The sequence below is a fragment of the Lepidothrix coronata genome, unplaced genomic scaffold, assembly GCF_001604755.1.
Source record: "Lepidothrix coronata isolate B3197 unplaced genomic scaffold, Lepidothrix_coronata-1.0 Scaffold39, whole genome shotgun sequence".
NCBI lineage: Eukaryota > Metazoa > Chordata > Aves > Passeriformes > Pipridae > Lepidothrix > Lepidothrix coronata.
Window position 1 is genome coordinate 5,748,602 of NW_016690219.1, and position 16,094 is coordinate 5,764,695.

The window sequence follows — 16,094 nt, forward strand, 5'->3', positions numbered from 1 at the left end:
AGCAGAGGAGACAGGTTGTCACTGAAGTGAAATGTTCCTATTTCTGGCCCACACATGAATTAAATTAAATTAAACTCTACATTAAATCGGGGTTTGCTGGTGTGGTGCCCAAGACACCCAGAGAGACTATAAGGAAAAGTCTTAATTAGCATGGGATAGGAAATAGTTGGGGTTTTTTGTAAGAATCACTGTGATGTGGATTTTTTTTTCCTCTCACACAAACCAATATAAAGTATTGATTTCTCAAAACTGTCCACAAACTCAAAAATCAGCTTCTGTTCCTCTCGCTTTCTTTCTTCCCTCAGCAGAATTAGAATAACTGAAATCACTTCAATGGCATTTCTAATTTTGAAATAATTTTACATTTATGTTTCTAAACTAAAACTAAAAATCTGGAGGATTTGGATAGGGGTTTTATTTTTTTTCACTTACCACTTGTCAAAATGAGGCGTTATAACAATGGGAATAGCTTGGTTGCCCATAGTAAGACGTGCAATAAAACTTGAGTTTCTGTGGCCCTTACTGTACACATAATATTTAGGCAAATGGGATTGAATTCAGTTGCCTAAAAACTGGTCTCCAGTGCAATTTCTGATATCCTGAGGTAGGTGAGACATCCTGCAGTGCTGCATCCAGCTCTGGAGTCCCCAACACATGAAAGACATCACGCTGTTGGAGCAAGTTCAGAGGAGTCCACAAAGATGATTAGAGGGATGGAGCAGCTCTGCTGTGAGGAAAGGCTGAGAGAATTGCGTTATTCAGAAGAGAAGAGAAGGCTCCAAGGAGATCCTAGAGCCCCTTCCAGTACTTAAAAGGGCTCCATGAGAGCTGGAGAGGGACTTTGGTCAAGGACCTGGAGTGACAGTACAAGGGGGAATGTCTTCACATTGCCAGAGTGCAGGGTTAGATGGGATATTGGGAAGAAATTCTTCCCTATGAGGGTGGTGAGACCCTGGTACAGGTTTCTTAGAGAAGCTGCAGCTGCCCCATCCCTGGAAGTGTTCAAGGCCAGGTTGGACAGGGCTTGGAGCAACCTGGGCTAGTGGAAGGTGTCCCTGCCCATGTCAGGGGGTGGAACTGGATGGGTTTAACCGTGATTCTGTGATCCTCACAGAGACGGTATCCAAGAGACAGGATATGTGGGAAACTTGAACACTTCTGGATATGCAGGTGGAAGCCAGGCTGAATGCCCAAAACATCTCAAATCACTGCAAATACACGTGTATGCACTGAAATCCTTCTCTAAACTGAAATGAGATTAGCCTGCAATAGCTCTGCCTGGTAACTGCATTAACACTTCATTTCAGTAACTGTTAAGTGAAGAACACCAATGAAATTCAGCTACTTTGCAGTGCAGGAACAACAATGATAAAAACTCAGTGTTATCTTGAAAAAAAAACCCCTTATTTCAATGAAAGGTGCAACAGGATAAATCTGTACCACTAAGTTCAACACTACCCGGGCAGCATTGTTTGGAACTGGGTTATTTTTGCTATTAGTCCGTTAGGATGGTCCATAAATTCAGCCTGGCTAAACTAACCCTGTGTGACACATTTTCTGGTCATTGCTTGGGTCAGGGTCTACTCCCAAGAGGCAGTTCAGATTTCACTCTGTTGGATACTCCAAGAGCTTAACAGCATGGGTATGACCAAACCATGCCAATTGTGCTGAGGGTTGGAAATTGTATCCTTGGCATTGCTGAATTTCCTGGTACAGATTCAGTCCACGTATGGTCAGGTCATGTTCAAGAGCTATAGAATCATAAAAATTGGAAAACACCTCCAAGATCATCAAGTCAACAAAGTTTGATCTAGAACTGTGAATTAATCACACAGAACTCCTTTTATTTATTGAGAAAGGGGGAGCTAGACTTTCTGGGACTGGAAAATTATCAATGTTGAAGAGCCAAGGGCACGGATCCTCTCTTGGCTCCTCTGAAGTCAACAACCCAGTGTCAGTCTGCAGCAGCCGAGGGTCTGTCCCACGGTGTTTCAGAACTGAGGCTCCTTCCAAAACCCACCTTTGAAGCTGTATGCAGTCTGCTGTTTGGCTTTACTCCTTTCTTTTCTGTTTTTCCCACAGGTAATAAATAGTTTAGGGAGCAAATCTTGAATTTCACTGTAGCAAAATGAGTGTACTGTAAACTCCTCGACGAGCGCATTGATATTTATGTGCGTGTGTGTATTTCTTTTTCTTTTTTTCGTTTCCTCTGTCTCCTTCCCATTTGCAGTTTGATCACTCATGGTTTTGGAACTCCTGCAATATGTGCTGCCCTAAGCACTTTCCAAACTGTTCTCAGTGAAATGCTGAACTACTTGGAAAAGCACACATCGCACAAAAACGGAGGAGCGGCGGAATCCGGCCAAGGACACGCCAACTCGGAGAAAGCCCCCCTGCGGAAAACTTCAGAGGCTGCTGTGAAAGAGGGCAAAACAGAAAAGACAGACTAGCTACATCAAACAGAATCTATTTCGAGAGAGTCTTGCTGCTGATATTTTTTTTAAATATATATATCATTGAGGGCAATTTATCTCCAGTGGACCAAATCCCAAAAAAAGAAAAAAAAAAAAAAAGGGGGGGGGGGGAAAAAAAAAAAAAAAGGAAAAAAATCAAAAAAAGAAAATAAAAAAAAGAGAAAGATTAAAACAGAGAGAAAGAGAGCGTGAGAGAGGAAAGTATTCAACCCTAAGAACAGCAGTGTACAGTAATTGTGTGATGAAATTGTCACTTTTTTAAAGTTTATGTTGCTCTAAACTGCTTTTTTGTGCACGTAGTATTTGATTGTTCTGAATGATACACTAACACTGTTTTTTATAAGCACTTCTGGACTTGGCTGAGGTGGCACATGAAATTTGAAGCACTTTCTTCTCCGGCTGCAGAGTTAGGGTCAGTGCATCAGTGGTGGGACACGCAGTTCCAGCATCCTGACTCTGCTTGCAGGCTGGACAGATTGGAAGAAGGGCTTCCTCTGATCCATCAGAAATGCCTGATCTGCTCACCATTGGGAAAACAATATGGAAACCTGGCAAAAAAAGGAATTCTTGGGTCATGGGACAAATGAACTGTTCTGTGTTGGGGGCTGCTCATCCCCACATGGGAATGTACAACAAAGCTGCGCTGGAATGAGGCCAGAACCTGTTGGGGATCTGTCCTGGCCATTCAAGCAGCAGCTGAGGCATCTCTTGTGAAAAGAGCATGGCAGACTACAACAAAACCAAACCTTGGTAGTTTCAGTGAGAGCCCCAATCCCTCTGTGAACTTCACTTTAAATGACAGCACGGGCTTCTGTCCCCTATTTTCTCAGCCCCTGGTCCCACAGCACTCTGCCACACCCGGGTCTCTGTTCAACACGATCAGTGCAGGCAATTGGAGTCACCTTTTGTGTTGCCTTGATTTTATAATGCTTTCTTTTCCTCAACAGCTTGTTTTTGTAGCTTTATTGTCTTTATAAATCTAGCTGAGGTGCAGAGGTCTAACAGAATCCAGTCACTGAAAATAAAACAAAAACAGAATGATAAATAAGACAGATTGGCTTAGTCCACAGCAGCTTAGTGGCAATAACCTTGCTAATGTGCTTTTAAAATATTCCTTTACCACCTACCACTCATCCTCACACAGAAAATATGGGACTCACAGTTTAAGCTCAAAACTCTTTGAGTCAAGGGACTTTTTCCAGTCACATTCTAACTCCTTCTTCAACAAGACCTTTATTCCATTCCTTTTCTTGTTTCTCTGACACTGCTTTATTGAGAAAAATAGGAAGGAATGGCATTACAGGGAGAGCTTAATGTTTTCCATCTGTACTCTATTTAAGACCAGCAGAACCAGACCTTTTCTTCCAAGGGACAATTCAAGTCTTTCTTGGTAGAAATGGTAGGAAATAATATAGCTGTCCACATGCAAAAGTTTAGAGCCATTTGTGATGTTTTAGGCATCTAAGACAGCCAGAGTTTTGTCAGATATGACATGAAATCTATAGGAGAACTGGACTCACCTGGAGGAGGAGCCGGAGGATCCCAGAGGCAGCACTAGATGACTACAGGTTTCCACTTGACTTGCATGCCAAGTGTTTAGGACAGATAGAAGGGATCATCTGGAAGTGCCTGTCATTCTCCACAGATAACAGCTGGAATGTAACAGTGGCATTTTACCTTGTACCTCACTACAAATGGTCTAATCATCCTCCTCTCCCTAAAATCAGTGGAGAGAGAAAGGCACTTATAATACCCAGAGTATCTCACCTCATGGTGATGAGGAATGCCCTGAAAGGGTGTACTTTCCTCAAGTAGGTGTATATATATAAAGGAAACCAGTAAAGGACGAAAGCTCTCTACATTTTAGCTTTCTAGAACTTAGCACAAGTTACACCTTGGAGCATCAGCTTTAGACTAAACCTAGGGGCTGTAACAAATATCCAAGGGTGCTTACAGCCATGATGTGAGGAGTCAAGCTCAATTAACCAGGTCATTCTCACCTTCCAAATGCATAGAAGGAAATGTATAGTGCTTATGGTATGATGCTGTTCCTCTGGAGGTCAATAAGGACATTGCCATCACTGTGGGAAAACACCATAGAAAATAAGGAGTCTCTGTTTGCTTACACAAGGAAATCTGGGGGGAAAATCCTATGTTTTTGCCCAAATTTGTCCTTACTCATGGTAGGTAGGCTTAGATACCTACTCTAGTGCTATCCAGGCACCATCCATGCATTAAAGATATATCTCCATTAAGGTTTATCTCCATTAAAGGTGTATCTCCACAGGACTCCATCTCCGTAACACTCTAAGATCAGATAAGTGCCTCAAAAAGCTTAAACTTTAGTGAATGAATTTTTCAATCCAGCGCTTCTGGAGAAATGCTAAAATCAGATGAATGATCCTCAGTGGTGTCTTCAGCAGAAACATTGTAGAGCTGTCCTAGAACATGAAATACTTGAGTGTGAAAGTAGGTAACCATGATTAAAAGTGAAAAGGAAACTCATTCTGCTTTTTCTATTGCCCAAACTGAGAGATTAAAAAGGGGAAAATCAAAATTTGACTATGTCAGATATGCAGATTTGCCACATGAAAATCTGCTGTAAAACAATTTAATTGCGAACCTCTGCTTCTAGATGTGGATAATTTAAATTAGATTTTGATGGAAGGGAAAAAATATAAGAAAAAAGTTTTTAACATCCTTTTCAATTTTCTCCACCAAAAATATCAACCTTCTGGAGACGGAGGAAAGACTGATTGGACAGATTAATCTGTGAAACTGTTGGGAAAGAAGCATTTTATTACCATCAAATTAAAATTTCTAATACTGGAAATAATATGCATACAGCATTATTTGAAATATTTGCCTCTTCAGGACATGGTCCAAAGTCCCAACAATAATTTATTTCAAGACTTACGTCTTTTGCTGTTACATAATCACTATGAGCCTCTGCTCTGCAGGCAACAAATTATTTTTGACCTGGATTACCCTTTGATCTATTAATATTAATATTAAATCTGAGCATTCTTCAAGCCCCAGAACTTCTACTTTGTGACTTAATGACCCCTATATATTTTTGGTAAGGTTCAATATAAATCTGATTCAACCTGATGGAACTGCTATGTATTCTTACCATTAAGAAGCTACTTGTACTTACATTCCAAACTTTCTGGTTTTTCCCATAGCACATTTTAAAAGCTAAATTCTTTTAAAATGTAGCTCCAAGTCTGATGACATTCATGGGCTCTTTGTTTTTTATTTTTAATTGCACTCAACAATTATATTAAGAGAAAAATTATTATTACTGCCTTTTCTGCTGAACTATCAGAAAAGTTTGGTGTCAAAATGCCTTTAGTTTTTGAAATTGGGACTTTCAGTGTGGTTTTAAGCAATGAGTTCACTGATATTCCTGTTAAAATCTCAGCCTAGATTCTCATCCATTTATATTCCCGTGTTGTCCACATGCCCAAGTTCCCATGTTATGGTTTTGGGGTTATTTTTATTATTTTCTTAGTCCTTGTCTCTGTGGAAGTCTTTCCATCTCAAAATACATTCATGAATTAGATTAGCCTGCAGGAAGGGCACTATTTGTGGGTGCTCACTGGTGGAAAATTCAACTGTATTTGTACTATTTTGACTTAGAAATTTTCTGACCCGAAAAACAAAAAAAAAAAGTCTTCCTTTAAGAGATCATGGAAGTTTTTTATTCAATGTCAAAACCACCAAAGGAGTACAGAAAAGTATCCGAAGTTCTGTGGCCAGGACAATGAATCATTATGATTTTTGAACTCCAAAAATTGATTCAAATCCCAAGTTCTGTCTGAGTTGGATCCTGTTGTACTTCAGCCCATTGCTCAGCTCTGTATGAATTACACCTTTCTCACCACCAATCTCAAAACATTTTAAGTAGCTCCCTGAACTTACTCCTTATCCTAATCCCTGACACATTGACTCAAAAAGTCCAGATCCTGATACTTGGATTTATTAGCAAATTGCTCATGGAGTAAACAGAGTGATAACCACACACCTATTTTTGTGGAGCAAGGTGTTACTCACTGTGAGTACAAACAGTTCATGTGTTGACTAAGATTAGAAGGTAAAAGTCTGGCAGAGCAGGAGGAACATTCCCACCCCCAGCCTCTGCCCTAAGATTTGGTTCTCTGTGCACACAGTCCTCCTTTAGTATCATTGCATGTCAGATATGTGGAGTAAAGGCAGAGTTTTATCAGATGATGAGAACTGGAACAGAGTTCATGTGGCCTGTAAAGGGGAGTGACCACAGACATGCAGTGATGACCCTGCCACCCACAACTGAAGACTGCCAAGAGCTTTGTCCTTCATGCTGCCATCTCTAACCCTAACTCCTTCTGGGTGTCATTCTGTTGCCTTGGAGAACTGGCACAAGGGGTGAATTTGGACCTTTCATTTACTTCTTTTTTAAAGATAAGCTCCAACATTCGTTGGGAAAAGACTTCAGCTCTCCAAATCAACATGGAATCTGCTCTTTTTGAAGCTTCTCTGTAACATTTCCTAAAACCAGAAAAATCTGCTCCAAAGCAGGCACAATGTATAGTCCTTCCAAATCCTGGACCTCTGTGTAAATATTTCCCCAGCTCATCTCTTCCTTTCAACATGACTCAGTGGCACAGGTGCAGCTCACAGTTTTGCAGCCAGGCTCCTGAAGGGCTGTTTATTGTCCCAAGAGCCAATTTCTCTAACTGCTACTTTTTGTTTGTTTGTTTGTTTGTTTCCTAATACCAACAAGCAGTTTTGATCTTAGATATCTTAGGTGTCCAAAAGGGCTTCTGGTGAATTCCAAGGTCATTTGACTTTCGTTTATCCTTTGGAGAAATAGTTCTGCTGCTTTAATTCTTTATTTTAAGGATGAGAAGAAACAGCATTAATAGAAGACAGAAGCCTGCAACACAATGGAGATATAATTATACGGGAACTGTATTTATAAAAATATCCTTTGCTTCTGTCCTCATTACAGGTTGGACAGGAATTCACATACAGCTGTGTGGGGAATGGGGGAGGAAGATATAGTCATTTTCCTTTGCCAGGTGAAGGTCATTTGGAGAGGTCTGATCTTTTTTATTGCTATTCTTTTCTTTATTTTGTACAATTAATTCTGTTCTGTACAGCAGCTGTTGTGATTGTATTTAAATGTGAGTGCGCACTTGGTCACCAACAAACGATGTCCTATTTATTGGTTTGGGGTTTTGGTTTGGTTTGGTTTGTTTTTTTTTTCCTTCCACTTAATTTAAGTTAATTTATACTTCAGTGGTGAAAACATAATCTTTTATATTTCTATTTCCTATACAAGCTACCTGTTTTACATGAGTCTATGAGGATAATGACCACATTTGATCAAGCATTTCACGGCAATAAAATCTATGTTGATTTAACCCTGATTTGCCTGGTGCTTCAAAACAGTTTCTATCTCTGAATAAGTCTGGTTCCCAACTAGGAACCAGATCTATTACATTGCAGGACCTAGAACTTCCATCCAACAGGTAAGACATACAAAGCAGAGAAACAACAACAATATTACTCCCATATTACAGCAAAGAAATCAGTTTATTCAGAGATTAAGGTTGGGATTTATCTCACCTAAATGTGGCTGGATTAAATAGTTATCTCACCTAGGATCTCTTAACCAGATGTAATGCATGTGTGTAAAGAGAAATATCTAATGCAAGGCAATTTGTCTTGTCCTAGCGCAGGAATTCAAGCTGACTGGGATGATTTATATTAAATTAGTGGTAGATTAGATTAGTAAAAGTAGTAGGAATCCTCATAACTATTAACTCACAATGGAAGCAACCTAGAAAGCTTGCTAACCTTTGATATTTAATATTTAGATGCCCTCAGAGATGCCTTGCCCATGACTGTGTGGAAAGTCTGTGACATCACATCCATATCTCCACCGTATCAAACTAATTATTTCATTTTCTCCCTGAAAACTTCCAGCATTTCCTTTTCAAGTCCTACTTCAGCCAAGGGTTCTGGCTAATTGCCACCGCTTCCACTCCAGATTTTTATTCCAGTGTTGTGACAAAAGGTTAGATCCTTCCCAGGCAGAAACAAGACTCAAGAAAAAAACCCTTATGTGTAAATGGTATCCTGCTTTAGGTATGACTTAAAGCAATTCCAGCTCAGAGATTTAATCAAACTTTCCAAAACAAATGGATCTGAACATTTTAACCAAAAAAAAAAGTGTAAAAAATATATGATTCTTAAAAGCAATTTTCTAGACATAGCCAGTTCCAAAACTGTCTGGGACTCTGATGGCAACCCTTTATTCTGTGTTATTTCAGTGCTTTCTGAGTAATTCTAGGCAACAACACACCAAGGGCAAAGCTGCAGTGGCAGAAATTTCAGAAGGGTTTCAGGTGCAAAAGGAAATGGGTTGAGAGGAAGTTCCCACATATTTAAACTTGTTTTATCCAACCCCCCTGCCCCATTCCCTAAAAAGAAATGAACTCTCGATAATTAATATCACCCCTCTAACCTTCAGGGAAGTACAATATTGCAGTGTGACAGTGAATTCCTCTGATCAATTCTGTATGTGCTCTTCACCAAAGTCAGAGGAAACACAACTGTGACAAATTCCTCAGTATGTTAAGTACAGTCACATGAGAGGCTGCCTCTCCTATCTCTCTTCACTTTGGTGTGTAAATTTTCCACTCACTCCATTAAAACAAAAAGGAGACGATCCTGTTGAGACTTGCAGAGGTGCAGTGCCAAAATACATGTCAAGGTACACAAGTAGCCTCTAACCTGTAGACACTGCAACATACAGGCAGATGAAATGGAGAAAAGTAACAGGAAAAAATTAGTCTCTGTCGGATTTTATATGCAAACTGCATAAAGAGAGCTTGGGAAAATTTGCGTTCGAAGTGAGTGACCAGGCAAAAGAAAATATCAAATCTATAGAACAGTGAGTGCCCTGAACTCCTGGAATTAATAGAATTGTTAAAATTTGTATAGAATAATGGTAACATCATTATTCTATGATTCAACAGCAGAGCTCTCACTTATGTTATAAAGGCTGAGTGCTCATATTTTGCTGAAAAGTACAGTCTAGTTTCTAGGTAGGCACCAAAAGACTGAACTAACAAAATCTAACCTCTTAACTGCTATTCAGGCTCACCTTTTCATTGAAAGACATGAATAAGAAATTAATGGCAACTTCAAGCCTTAATGGAAAGGGCACCATGCTCTGGGCAAAGTTTATGTTGTGGGTTTTTTTAATGGAAAGATATTTGAATTAGTGATATATAAATGCAGTTCCTGAAGCAACTCAAAATGTCAAGATTTGGAGGATAGCCCTGTCTAACCTGTCTGGCTTCCCACTGATTCTCTAGAAGGACCGAGGTTTTACAGCTTCACTGTATGTGTCAATCCCTTGTGCATGTTTTGAATTCTCAAGGAAACCTGAAATTGTGCTAAACATCATCTCTCAGTGGTAATAAATGTACATTACAGTCGCTACATGCTGTCTACAGGAGTAACAGTTTGGTTCAGTGGCCTGCACAGAGGAGCTGGGGTTGTTCAGCCTGGAGAAAAGGAGGCTGAGAGATCTAACTGCTCTCTACAACTACCTGAAAGGAGGTTGTAGTGAGGTGGGTGTCTATCTCTCCTTCCAGGAAATAAGTGATAGGATGAGAGGAAATAGCCTCAAGTGGCATCAGTGGAGGTTAGATTGGACATTAGGAAATATTTCATCACTGAAAGGGTGGTCAGGCACTGGAACAGGTTGCCCAGGGAAGTGGTGGAGTGACCATCCCTGGAAGTGTTCAAAAAACATGTGGATATGACACTTGAGGACACTGTTTAGTGGTGAACATGGTGGTGGTGCTGGGTTGATGGTTGGACTTGATAATCATGAGGGTCTTTTCCAGTCTTAGCGGTTCAATGAATCTGTGATATAAAGTCTTACACACATGTAGTGGCAAGAGGATGAGTCCCATTACTGTTCTCACCTGGAGCTATCTGGTTTTCACGTGTGCTTTTTTTTATTAATGAATGTATTTAACACAAATATTAATGAGCCACTCTGGGCCATCATTATGGCCAGCTAAATGAAGGTGTTATCAAAGCACTGAGCCTTTGCCAATTAATATGCAGTGTGAAGCCACTAATAAAACTACGCAGAAAATTAGGACTAGTCAATAGAGAGCATATTAGTGGAACTGGATGCTCTGTGAATAAACTGCTAGAAGCCTGCCAAGATGTTCTCTCCTTATTTGTCAAATTTGGATCTGGGAAATGAGTGGGAAAACTTTCCCTTGAAAATTACCTATGAAAATAACACAGACAATTGTGAAAATAACAACGAGAAATGAGCACACAACCCTTTATTCACCAAACAAAAATCTTGCAGAGTGAGCTGGGGAAAGGTGTATCAGGAAAACAGCTTAAAGAATAACGATTTTGAATCAAGTAGAAAGAGATTATGTTGGTGTTTCTCTCCCTTTACGCCTATCAATTAAAACCAAAACTAGAAATGCTGTGTGGCAAAACCACTTTTGAAAACTGCATCAGGAGAATGAGGTGCTTGTGGTGGCACCAAGAAAAAAATCTTCCCTGCCTGATTAAGGAGCCACATACGCTGTGGCAGCACAAACTTCTGTGAACCCGGTCTTGTCATTTTGTAACAAATTAATAGAGAGATACCACTGGGTTTTGCCTGTTTTCGTTATTACCATACCTTTAGTTTTTAACTCCTTTTAATCTGCCTTTCACTGAGCCCTTAACCAAAACCACGACTTTGTGCAGGTCTCTAATTTTAGACACAGAAGTCAGGTATGAGTTTAGACCAGTTGGTTGGACCAACTCCATTGACTGAAGAGGAAGCCTAGTTTGACTAAATGCCTAACTTTTCAACAGTAAGGAACTAAAAAGGCACACTAAACTCACCTTCAGTTAAAATTAAATGAGAGAAACGTCTAATTACCATTAGCTCAGCTCAGAACTAAACTGATGCCGTTGAAGAAAGAGTTGCAACAACTCTTTCTGTCCATCCTGTCCTCTAGTTTTTCAGGTTCAATTCTTCCAACAGACTGGAGATTGTTTTCAATTTACAGTCAGTTTGCTGGTGGTACAGCCCCTGCTCCAGATTCTGCACTGTTATTAACCTGCTTAGCTGACTCAAAGTTTTTTGCCCGAGGAAAAAAGAATCAGATCACCTCAAAAATGGTCACTGCATAGACAAGCAAGAATTCACATCTGAAGTTCCTCATGGCAACCAACAGGTTCATAGCAAAACTACACTAGTGGAAAACCAAGCAGTCACAGATGAAGTTATGAATCATTTGGTTCATTAGTTGGTTGGGGGTTTTGTGTTTGGTTTTTTTTTTTTAATTAGTGCTGCTAAACAGTGCTTAGACTGATCTCTGGCCCTGCCATGGCACCTGTACAATTAAACTTCAGCCACAAACCAGACAGGGAATGGTCTCTAGACTGTGCTGAAAAGGTGTTTCCACCAGATAACCAAGGATGTGGTGGGTTCCCTGACATGTGGTGTCACCTGCAAGACAAGCAGCAGGACCAGATGATCTATATACTCTTTCAGCTATTTCAGTCAGCAAAAACAATACTGGGGACAGTGAATATATTTCAGTCTTTATTGGTACATAAAGTTCTGTGTATACTTTTTTTAATTAATTACCTGCCAAATCTTTAGCCACATTCTATTCATTACTCATTCAAGTAAGATGATAGAAAATGGATTTTGACTATCCAGTCTCAGCTGCTATTAGTAACTTCTGGGTAGCCTTTCTCCAGGAGTCTGTAATCTCAGCTTTCATAAGCAGCTTCTTGCCATTTACCTGCTCCTTTCAAGTAGTTGATTATGTTTCACTACATAAAATGTTCCTATCAGTCACTTCTGACACACAGATCATCTTGAACTTTGTGCAAAGTGCAGTAAAGACAGCCTGCCCTCAGGAAGGTCATTAGAAACATTCCATAAAATATCTGCACATAATTCAGATCAGACAGACATGCCACTGCAAATATCAACCAAGACCATATGGTAAGAGCACCAAAGATGAAGCCAAAGCGAGAAGAAATCAATCACTCATTAGCTCTTGGATTAAGGTACACTAGTCTTTTTCATTTTATAATGTAAAAAATAAGTGTTACAGAATTATGATCTGGATCTCCTGTAGCTCCTATTTCATATCTGTCAGCCCCATATTTCAAGGAGTCTTGTCAGGATCAGAGAAAACCTCAGTGAGGTGGACATCCCCAGGCTCCAAGACGTTCATGTGAAAGGCTGCATCGACTGTAGCTGCTGAATCACTCCGTGATCAAAGTAAGAATCTCACCCTGTAGACAAAATAAAGAACTATATTATTCAAGTGATAATGGTGTTTGTCAATCAAGACGATCTGTTCCATCAAATAATAGTAATAATAACAATACAGCCAATCTATTTATATTCCAGAATGCTAAAGATTTCTTCTCATTTTAGTTGTGCTCTAAGAATCCCTGGGATGAGAAACAAAAGTCTGATTAATTGAATAATATTTAAAGATGATTATATAAAGTGTATCTGCTATTTAACACAGTTCAAAATGGGCTTTCTTCTACCTCCTCTAAATGCCAGCTCAAAGGGAACCTCCTAGTTTCTTGCTTTCACTTAGTTACAGAATACCCCAAACCAGTGATAATTCCTTTTATTTTCCAGTATCACACTACATCCTTGATTTTTGGTACCCAAGTACTTTGGGTTGTCTTAGTGACCCTATTCAGCCTTTACTTGAGTCAATAACAAAGTCACCATGGACGTCAATGGGACCAGGACTAATTCCAGAGAGCTCTGTTTATTAGCACTATATTCCCCCTTATTCTATAGGATTTCTTCTTGTGTTCCTCACAGATATGAGTCTGAAGAGCAATACAGCATGGTTTCTCCCTTCAAAAGAGGTGATTGCATCCAGATTGCACAATAGGAAAGGTCTCTCTGATATGTGCTACCCCTTCTTCCCCATGCTTGGGGGACTACTGGTTAATCCAAGCCCACACTTTTTCAGAAGCTGTTCTAGCACTAGAAGAGTATGGGAGATCAGGAGAGACTGAAAAGCAGTGCTCAAGCTGTTTGCTATTTTACTATTCCTTCATTCTCAAAAATTACACTGACAACAAAACTGGATTCTCTTTAGCCCCCGAAACCCTAGTGGCTGTTCCCAAACATCTCCTGTCCCACTAAAAACCTGCCCTACAAACCCTACTGTATGTCTGGCACACGGCTGAGCAACATTCAGCTGCTTCTAGGAGGAATACCAGGGGTCAAAAGAGTCCATATGTAATTACTGATCTACAAATTTCAATGTGCATTATCTGTATATTTTAGAGGTCTATGTTATCCATGCAGAATTTTCTTTCCTTGTGTTTCAGTTTCTGCTGTGCAGAGAACGTGCCAGATCAGTATAAGGAGTTGTTCTGATTTCATACCCATGTTGAGGGGACAGTGTGGCACAAGGAGTGGAAGTGTTTCAGCTTTTTTCAGGTGATTTCTTTTTCTTACACCTAACACCTGCTGAGGTTTTTTTTCAATATTCCATCTGAAATCACAGAAAGAGATTGTTTCTGGGTTCATGAGATTTCAAAATGAGAAAAAAAGTCCTATTTGTTCTGCAGTATTTTCATTTAAAAACGTGTTCAGATTTGCCTCTATACACATGAGTACATGGGAGGAGATGTTAATAGCAGGTATCAGTGCAGTGCAATAATGGTATTAAACTAGACCAGCAGGTTCAGTAACCTCTCACAGCAACTGTTACTAATCCCTCAGAAGAAGAAAACAAATGCTATGGATACAAACAAAGGAATAACTTCATCTGTGATTGCTCAATATTTTACAATATGACAATTTGAGGAGCTCTCAAAGAAATGATCACATGTCTGGAAAATAAATATTTCTCTTTTTTATAACTTGGTGAAGCATTGAAGACAATTTGTTGCTAAATTTTTTAAAATATGAACAGAAAAATCCACATAATTAGATGCTTAACAGTCTGGCATCAGTTCTGTTCCCACTAATGAATTATCTGACTGAGGACTCAATTAATAAAAAAATTAAAGGAGGATAATATAATTAATACTAATCGATATGAGTTTACAGAAAATAAATGCTGCAAATAAACTTGTTTTTCTTCCTTTTAATGAGATGACAAATTTGATTGTGTTCTAGAGCATATTTAACTCGCAACCACAGCGATGTTGACTACAAATATAACAATTAATCAAAATGTTAAATGGATTAAATGGATCTAAAGTTATCTATTTGAACCTGAAATGGATGAAGAAGAGAGAATAATGACTAAACATATAAATTTCTAATACATATTTAGGTTTCAGTTCCCACCCTGACAATAGTTTATCTTCTCATCTATGAGAATAAATAATACCTATTGATGACAACATTTGTAAATGACTGAAAGATTGCAACAAAACTGGTTAAGAAATAAAATGTACCATGGTCTGGATTTTTCAACAAGCTGGATGTCAGTAAACAAGTTATTAACAGATGAAAAATGAATTTGTATATCTAAGAAGAAAACACATAATTTTTCCCTTTGAGATGGTGGAGTCTGCTCAGGAAAGCAGCAGCTCTGAAAGGGAACTTTTGTTTTTAGGGAATGATACACCAAGTATGAACTTGAACTTGAGGGCAGAAGGCCAGGAGTGTTTGGTGTCTAAATAAACAAAAGCACTACATAAGCACTAAATAAGTACTAAAAGTACTTATTTGTAAAGGTCATATTGCATCTCTCACAGATGTGAAGCAATGGAACATGGAATAATATCCTCCTTTTTTATACATCCCTTTCAGAAAAGCCGGTGGTGAGCTGAATAAAGTCACGTTGCATCACTGATGTCAAGCCAAAGCACTGTCTGAGTCTTTACAGAAAATAACCTGGGGTCCTCATGGACACCAGGCTGGGTGTGAGCCAATAGCATGTCCTTCCCACAAAGGGGGTAAAATGGTATCCTGATCTGCACTGGGAGTGTTGGGAGCAGATGGGAGGTGACATTCTCCTCTAATGAGCACTGATGAGGCCATACCTGGAGTACTCCATCCAGTGCTAGGCTTCTCAATACAAGAGGGACATGGATAGGCTGGAGAGGGTCCAACAAAGGACCACTGAGGTGATCAAGATTCTGGAGAATGTCTCATGGGGAAAGGCTGAGAAAGCTGTGAGTGTTTAGCCTTGAGAAGAGAAGGCACGTGGTGGTTTTATCAATATATATGAATCCCTGAAGGGACAAAGAGAACAGAGACAAGCTCTTCTCAGCGGTGCCCAGTGACAGGACCAGAGACCACGGGCACCCTCTGAAACACAAGAGGTTCTTCTGAACATCAGGAAACATTGTTTGACTGTGAAGGTGGCCAGGCACTGGCAGAGGTTTCCCAGGAAGTCTGTGGATCTTCTCTCCCTGGAGATATTCAGAAGTCATCCAGACGTGGTCCTGGACAACCAGCTCTAGCTGGCCCTGCTTGAGAAGGGATGATGGACCAGATGACCTCCAGAAGTTCCTTTCAACTTCAACCATTCCATGATTCTGTGAAGTGTAAGGGAATCTACTATATAATTAAAGACAAAA

General features: G+C 39.7%; 1 protein-coding gene across 4 annotated transcripts in view; it reads left to right on the forward strand.

Moving 5' to 3' along the window:
* TFAP2D (transcription factor AP-2 delta) overlaps positions 1-2,541 on the forward strand; it is a 47,589-nt gene extending 45,048 nt beyond the window's left edge. For all 4 annotated transcript variants that reach the window (XM_017813006.1, XM_017813008.1, XM_017813005.1 and 1 more), the window contains one exon: positions 2,231-2,541. In XM_017813006.1, the coding sequence (XP_017668495.1) occupies positions 2,231-2,450 (220 nt within the window). In that variant the 3' untranslated portion in view covers positions 2,451-2,541. The remainder of the gene's footprint in view (positions 1-2,230) is intronic.
* The last annotated feature ends 13,553 nt before the right edge of the window (positions 2,542-16,094 follow it).